At 38.4% G+C, this 8819-nt stretch overlaps 1 protein-coding gene across 1 annotated transcript; it reads right to left on the reverse strand.

Moving 5' to 3' along the window:
* Positions 1-1072: 1072 nt before the first annotated feature.
* Positions 1073-5881, reverse strand: LOC102785857 (extracellular calcium-sensing receptor-like). The gene is made up of 9 exons (XM_087851553.1): positions 5821-5881; positions 4623-4723; positions 3918-4472; positions 3611-3741; positions 3370-3466; positions 2525-2648; positions 1901-2373; positions 1741-1821; positions 1073-1429 (listed from the first exon to the last, which is right to left on the reverse strand). Exons 1-9 carry the CDS (start codon positions 5879-5881, stop codon positions 1073-1075), a joined length of 1980 nt encoding a protein of 659 aa, XP_087707679.1.
* Positions 5882-8819: the final 2938 nt, after the last annotated feature.

The raw sequence follows: 8819 nt of genomic DNA on the forward strand, positions 1-8819 counted from the left end.
GTTTATTACACGTTTTGCTGTGATACTGGATTGTTGTTGGGCTCTTTTAAAACTATCGGTGCTCCCAAATGTCTCTCTCCAGAACCCAGAAAGATCACCAATCTCCTACAACCTCAAAGTTTTCAACTTCAGTTCTAGAGTCAGCACCAGCTATTGCATAGTCTGAACCGACTCCATTTTCCCAGTGTCAGTCTGAGCTTTCCCAGTTGGAGAGGAGGACACCTGCCTCTGTTATCAATTTCCAGAAAAGTTTTATTGCCAGTCTCCTGGTAAGATCACCACTTTGCTTTGCCTCCTGGTGATCCTCTGTCACACCGCCGTCAGTCTCTCCAGTCAGTTATTCAGTGTTGAGTGTTTCTTGACTAATTCAAATACATTATTATATAATAATATTTTAGCTTTGTATTGACTAAGCTGTAGGTAAGTTATATTATAATAACTGGAGTACAGTGTACAAGTAGATAAAGTGCATAAATATGTATTATAACAAGAAGCTTATTTTATATTTTGAAGACATATAGATGTTCCACAGTGAATGTCTAGAAAAGAATATCAGTGGTATAGACTTAATAACTGGGTTAATTTATTTAAGGTTATTTAATGCATAACATTTCTTATAATTCTTTATTTGTATATAGGAAAAAAACACATTGTGAAAATCTTGAGAGGTCTTGTCAACAGACATCATATTTAGTCTTTTATTTTAGAGAAGTAAATGGTTTCTGTGTTTGAAAGACTTCAGTAAATTTTTAAATAGTTAAAGAAAAATGTTTGTGCAGTATCAACACCAGTTGTGAGTTCATATAACAATAACTAAATTAGATAATTGACCTGGTTTCAAATGTTTTTGTTTTTTTAAAAAGGTTTCTCTATGGTGGCTCAACCCCCCTGTTCAGATTGTCTAACATTTAGACAATGCTCCCTGAAGGACAGAGTAAATGCTGAAATCAAGGATGGAAAGTAAAAGCTTTTAACAATAGTGTAATGCTCATATGACATTTATTTTTTTTCACATTAAAATATGATAACTGTATAAATTGTTTACTCTCACAAACACTGAGAATATAAATGTTCATCTTTGATATTTCCCAGTCATGCCTTTCTTAATATTCCTTTCAGGGTGCAGTAAAATGATGTAACATTTGGGAATAAAAATACACAGTAACAACCCAAAACTGGATGCTAATATAGCAAATATTTCCACTGCCACAGAAAATTTCCCAGGAGAGCTGACATAAGCTGGAATGAAAGAAATCCACACAGCCCAGAAAATCAGCATGCTGAAGGAGATGAACTTTGCTTCGTTGAACGTGTCCGGTAGCTTTCGTCCAAAGAATGCCAGGAGAAGACAGACAAAGGCCAGTAGGCCAATGTAACCAAGGAGCAGGTAGAACCCAGGAGGCCATGGCTCTTTACACTCCACAACAATCTAAAGATGTTAAACAAGTATAAAAACAGGGATTTTTTTATGAATATTTTTTATTTGTCTCTTTCCATATATATAAATATAGATAAAGATATGGATATTTCCGTCTTTTTGGATGGTTCATGGCAATATCAACTAAATCAAGAAAATAAATTACAAGACTAAGGATTTCAAACAAGAATGAATACACTGAGGATTTTAAATCATTATGTTTGGTTCCTCTATGTTACTGTGTGTTACTGGCTTTTGTGATGGTGGATGGCAATATGAAAACATAAATTACAGAAGTCATATTTTCAGTATTTAAGACTCACTTTTCCAGTTAAAGCTTGGTAGTTTGGGTTCCTGAATGGAAAGGGAGGTGCTCCCAACACCCAGCCAGAACAGAGACAAATCTGAGGGGAAGATAGAATGATAGAAGAATACCAGCAAGACACAAACTGATCTTTAAATGACAGTGACTATTCCTCCTACCTGAGGAGCTGTCGCACAGATGATCAGAATCCTCTGCTGGGATGTACCAAACAGCTTCCGACCCCTGGAACCAGGTACATTAGTCCGGAAAGCCAGGAGGACTACAATAGTCTTAACAAGGAGGCAGGACAAACACAGGACAAAGCTGATCCCAAATGCTGCCTGGCGGAGCCTACATGTCCACCAAGATGGCTGACCAATGAACACCAAAGAACATAAGAAACAGAGCTTGAGAGACAGGAGAAGCAAGAAACTTATTTCTGAGTTATTGGCCTTGACGATGGGTGTATAGCGGAAACTGTGAAAGACAATAGTGATGATGGTGGTCAGTAAGAATCCCAACAGGGTGAGTGCAACCAGGATGATACCCATGGTGTCATAGAAAGAGAGGAATTCTTCTAATCCTGCAACACATTTCACTTTTTCTTTGTCTGACCAGAAGTACTCAGGACATTTTGTGCACTCAGTGGAACCTTTGGGAACAAATAAAACAGATATATGATCACATTTTCATAATGTTTCCACTCTGCAACATTTCTGTTACTTTAATGACCTTCTTGATTGCACTACATAATGCTAAAGGAGGATATTGTTTGTTTGTGTGTTTGAACTTATATAGGCTACCAGTCTGGTTGCTGATCTCTCCATCTGCACAGGGCAAACAATCAAAGCAGCATTTGGGCTCTCCTTGCCGCGTGGCCTGCCTGCTGCCAGGGGGACACGGAGCACTACACTGAGATACAGGAACCTGAACAAGGAACACAGAAAGGTTTAATAACGGGCAGACTTTTCCCCATTTAAAGTAGAAAAAAAAACAAATGAAGAAATGCGTATTGTTTTTGTTTTTTTTGTTTTGTTTTGTCTGTTTCATCCTTAAGAGTTGACATAATGAAATATCTTGATGTATGCTCAATCATCCAGGTATGTAAATTCCAAAAAGTTGACATGGATGTAACGTTTTCAGTGGGAGAAACGTTTTGTCACTCAGTCTCAGCTGACTGCAGGGTTCCCTACCTTGTAAACAGTACCTTTGCACAATGACTGAAACTAGCCCACTGAATGAACAACGTGCTGTGAGGTCAGCTTCTTGATCATCAATATGTGGTTGTTCACAATTGATCATCAACAACTGATCAAATAATTGTCTATCATTGATCAATGGCCATGAATACTATTCGCAGAGTTGGGGACTGGCTGCAATCACAGCATTGTAAAATGGTGAAAGATGTAAGGAAACCTGCAGTCAGGTGGGACTGAAGAAGTCAGTTGGATGAGTGATGAAACATTTCTCCCACTAAAAACACTATGTCCAGATTAACAGAACCAACTTTTCGGCATGATTGGAAATCCTAGATTGGATTGGAAACCTCATTATTTCACATAGTGGAATTATGAGATTGTTGTCCAGAGTAAAAGAAAAATAATTTAAAGGCACAAAAATAAATATTTTGAGGTTAACTCTGACATACCTGAGATTGCTTTTTTGTCCAAACAATAGTGTTTTTCACTATCTTCAACTGCTGTCCTTGTGGAGCTGAACCATCATAGCTTCCGACTTTGATAAAGCTATGATAAAAAACAGTAAATTATTTCAAAATGCATTCTAACCAAATAATACATGCAATAGAACTGCATCATGAAATAGAAATATTGCATATTTTTGGTGATTACTTTCACTGTTCAATTATATGCGGAAGTATTATATTCCACCTGATTTTATCCATGCTGCTCTCCTGCCAGTTAACAATGTCATAAAGCGGGACTGGCTCTCCATTGGAGTCAAAGTATATTTTCTCATCAAACTGGTTAGTGAAATTCACCATTTTCAGATCTTGAAGAAACTACAAGAAAAGATCATTAGAAAATATTTTAAAAACCTACAAAAACACATGAGATCACATTAACACTGCTTCACTGAGTGAATGTGTTAAATGCAGAGAGGAATTTCCCTACGGGGATCAATAAAGTATAAAGTATACATTATCCTCATGGTATATTTTGTTATAATTTCACTTACCTGACCATTTGCAAATGAGTTGTGCATCTCACATAATCCCTCATTAAGTTCTGTTGAGTCACACTTCAAAAACTTGTGAAGAGCATGAGCAATGGCATACACAGCTTTATACACATTATAGGAAATTCGAACCTGAGATACATCACTATAACTGCTGTCAGTGTATCTTAGATCCTCTGAACCTGTGCACACAGGTTTTTCTTCCACTCTCCCATTAAATAAACGATCATCTCCGTTCCTGTTGTAGCGAAAACTATACATATCAGTGAAGTTATCAACAATATTTGCTTCATAGTCTTTGGCTCTTTGGCTTTCAAATTCTAGCTTGCAACCAAAATGTTCTTCCCAGAACATATTGAAAAATTCCATTCCTGGTTTGGGAGAGGGTCGGACATTCAAAAGAAACTCTTGAAAGCCTGGGATGTTGACTCCGGGGAAAGAGAACCCCAGTGTTCCCACTAGGAGAGGGTGGAATTCAGGTGAGGCCAGCCGGCTAGAGGTAACCCAAGCTTCACTTGCTATCCACTGTATCCCAGTCACATTCCTCCTAGCAAGCTGGATAATATTATGTAATCATAAAAACGGACACAATTTATGTTGCAGTTTCTTTGTCTTATAATAGTTTTATAAAATCAAAAATGTGAAAAACAATGTGAATATAAAGTTTTATTTTAAATCACATAATAAATCAACAAACATACTTACTTCTAAAAGCAGATCTAGCAGTTCCACTTCTGTAGCAAACACCACCACAACCCGAGCAGTTGAACTCTGCAGCTTGTCTGCTATTTCTTTTATCTCAGCCACTGTGGGTGATGTTGGGATAGTGTGGTGATATGCCACACACCCACCTTCTTTTCTAAATTGAATAGAGAATGCTTGTATGCCATAAAGACTGTAATCATCCTGAAAAAATAAATAAATATATATATATATATATATATATATATATATATATATATATATATATATATATATATATATATATGAAAGATTTATAAGTCATGTCATAGCACTTAAAAAAGGTTTTGATCTCACCGTTGTGCCTAGTGTGCCCACCCAGAACCAACCAAAGTAAGTGACAAGATTTACAAGACCTCTAACTTGAAAGACATCACTTGGCACAGTTCTCAAGAATGATGGATATAAGCGCTTGTCAGTAAGACAGGTACAAGTGGCAAAATAACTCACCTAGATGGAAAGTGAGTTAATTTTTATCATTGAGAGAAAACACAAATCAAGTATATAACATTAAAAAACAAAGCTGTACGGTGTATTACCAGTGGTATGTTAAAAGGGCCAAGTGTTTGAGCTACAGCTCTTGTGGGGGAAGAGGATGCAAGACCAATTACAGCAGGCACAGGAGAATAATACAGACATGTGGATGACTGGTTTGCTTTTATCTCTTCTGTTGCATTTACTTTCATGTCATTTACAGTATTTTTAAGACTATTCAGCATTGTGATATTAGCTTTAATACATCTCTTTTTTCGTGTTAGTATTCTTTCCCTTTGTGTTGTTTCACCAGTCTTTAATCCTTCCATTTCAATACGACTGTCAGTTTCTGCTGTGTTTTCTACCACACTGCTGATAGCTTTAGAATGACCAAGTAAGGACAGAAGAGCCTGCAGGCTGTTATGGATATGGTTACAGCTGTCCATAATCCAGTAGCCTAGTTTAACACCTGGTAACAGACTCGAATTATTGTTAATTTCCTCCACTGCAAATATCATAGCCATCATCCAACGAAAGCCCCGTTGATAAAAGCTTTAAAAAAATAAAATAAAATAATTAATTAATTACAAGTGGAAAAAGTATTTATTTTATCATACAGAAATCAACCTCATAGGAACATGGGAATAGTATCAAAATCAGCAGATATTAACAGCACCTTTGCACTCACCGGCTGCAAGGTGTAGTTTGGGGTTTGCTGTTGTAGCTGTACTGTGGATTAGAAGCAACATGCAGTGGAAAAAAACCCCCAATGACAACATCGCCATCAGAGTGCAAGGCTAAGAGCTCGCTGCCTCCCAGCTTTACACACTGAGGTAAATTAGAACTAACGTTTCTCACTTCTCTGATCCTTAAACCAGGCTGTGTCACAGCATCTCCCTCGACACTCAGTAGTTTTCTTTCACCTACAGTCTGAGGAACATCAGCGCAAACAATACAAACACAAGTAAAGATACAAAAAAGCAGCCAAACACAATTATCAAAAAGGGTGCAATGCATAATCCACTGTAACCCCATAAAAACTATATTTGTGCTGAGAAAAATACTCCTTCAACACAGTCTGTGACAGGCTCATGAGGTGCATTAAAAACTGCCATGTTTTTTGTGTGAGTCATCACAAGATGACCCAATCACAGCAAACTGCATGCAACACAGTTCACGTGAACCTTGAGTTATTAAACTGAAACACTGTCATCCTAGAGGTAACAAAAATAAAATATATCATACATATTAAAACAAAAACACAGGAAATTAATAAGAAGGATTCTATTTGTTCTATCCATTTCTCTGAGTCTGAATTGCTTCATCTTACCATAATGATTGTAAGAGCAATTAAAGGATAGTTTATTGGTAGTGGTAAAATGATTAAAAGAAGAAATATACATGTTTGTTGTTAAGTATTTATGCTTAAGTAGTCGGGGAGTTGGATAAGCTGGAAGCAACACAGTTTTTTGACCATGTGTTGCCATGTTAATCTTTTTTGAAACAAAAGTACGTGGTCTTGCTCGCGTTTCAAATACCTGTTGCTGGACTGACTCCTAAAGGTGGTACAGAAGAGTGAAACAGAGCCAGAGTGCCGCAATTACAATGATCATAATGTATGAATGTGTATGTATGTATAAAATACCTTCCATAACGGGTGGGCCATCTGATCCAAACTTTGCATAAACGTGGTTACACATAAAGCATTTGTCAACATCTATAAGTTAAAAAAAATATAAATCTCAATTCATCTGATTTTCATATATATCATCATCATCCGCAAATGTGACCTTATGTTCTCTGTTTGTTTTATTCACATCTCAACTACAATGCACATTGCTCATCTGTAACTTAAGTTGCATCTGTGAATCACCCACTTTGTTAGAGTCAACCATAAATATGGAATGAAGACTTTGAAAAAGCACTGCAGCACTGGCAAAAACTGCCTGTAGGCTGAGGTTTTGCTAGTCAATATAATGGTAGCAGTCATGGTAGCAGTCATAGTAAAGTTAAATAAAAATTTAGAAACTACATATTTACACAACAATAAACAATGCTGCCCACACATGTACATTTATTCTATTTTCTTGGCAGCAGTGGAGTGAATCTGCGGAATCTTCGGCCATTAACACAGGTTCCTTGGGTGGCTGTCACAGGCCTGATGGACCCTGCTTGGATTGCCCTGGTTAACGCAAATAAAACATTCATACCGAAGGATTTTTTCACTTCTCATAATCTGGATTTCCTCTGTGTGACAGAAACCTGACTAGGTGACGTTGAGTTAAGCTATTTCTCAGAACTGTTACCGCCAGACCGTTCATATTTTAACTCACAGAGGACTACAGGCCAAGGTGGAGGAGTGGTCGCAGTTTATAAAAATACTTTTCTCTCTCGTCAGCTGTCAACTTTCACTTTCTCCAGTTTTCAACTGAATATGTTTGAGCTTGGTAGAAGTCATCCTGAATCCTCCCTTAGTTATGCTGCAATAGACGTAGGCTGCCGGGGGATTCCCATGATGCATTGAGTTTTTCCTTTCCAGTCACCTTTCTCACTCACTATGTATTAATAGACCTCTCTGCATTGAATCATATCTGTTATTAACCTCTGTCTCTCTTCCACAGCATGTCTTTTATCCTGTTTTCCTTCTCTCACCCCAACCGGTCACAGCAGATGGCCGCCCCTCCCTGAGCCTGGTTCTGCCGGAGGTTTCTTCCTGTTAAAAGGGAGTTTTTCCTTCCCACTGTCGCCAAAGTGCTTGCTCACAGGGGGTCATATGATTGTTGGGTTTTTCTCTGTATCTATGAAGCCCCTTGAGGCGACTTTTGTTGTGATTTGGCGCTATATACAGTGGGGCAAAAAAGTATTTAGTCAGCCACCGATTGTGCAAGTTCCCCCACTTAAAATGATGACAGAGGTCAGTAATTTGCACCAGAGGTACACTTCAACTGTGAGAGACAGAATGTGAAAAAAAAAATCCATGAATTCACATGGTAGGATTTGTAAAGAATTTATTCGTAAATCAGGGTGGAAAATAAGTATTTGGTCACCTCAAACAAGGAAAATCCCTGGCTCTCACAGACCTGTAACGTCTTCTGTAAGAAGCTTTTCTGTCCCCCACTCGTTACCTGTATGAATGGCACCTGTTTGACCTCATCATCTGTATAAAAGACACCTGTCCACAGCCTCAACCAGTCAGACTCCAAACTCCGCCATGGCCAAGACCAAAGAGCTTTCGAAGGACACCAGGAAAAGAATTGTAGACCTGCACCAGACTGGGAAGAGTGAATCTACAATAGGCAAGCAGCTTGGTGTGAAAAAATCAACTGTGGGAGCAATCATCAGAAAATGGAAGACATACAAGACCACTGATAATCTCCCTCGATCTGGGGCTCCACGCAAGATCTCATCCCGTGGGGTCAAAATGATCATGAGAACGGTAAGCAAAGATCCCAGAACCACACGGGGGGACCTGGTGAATGACCTGCAGAGAGCTGGGACCAAAGTAACAAAGGTCACCATCAGTAACACACTACAACGGCAGGGAATCAAATCCCGCAGTGCCAGACGTGTTCCGCTGCTGAAGCCAGTGCATGTCCAGGCCCGTCTGAAGTTTGCCAGAGAGCACATGGATGATACAGCAGAGGATTGGGAGAATGTCATGTGGTCAGATGAAACCAAAGTAGAACT

The sequence above is a fragment of the Neolamprologus brichardi genome, chromosome 14 (assembly GCF_056152115.1).
Source record: "Neolamprologus brichardi isolate AB-2024 chromosome 14, ASM5615211v1, whole genome shotgun sequence".
Classification (NCBI taxonomy): Eukaryota; Metazoa; Chordata; class Actinopteri; order Cichliformes; family Cichlidae; genus Neolamprologus; species Neolamprologus brichardi.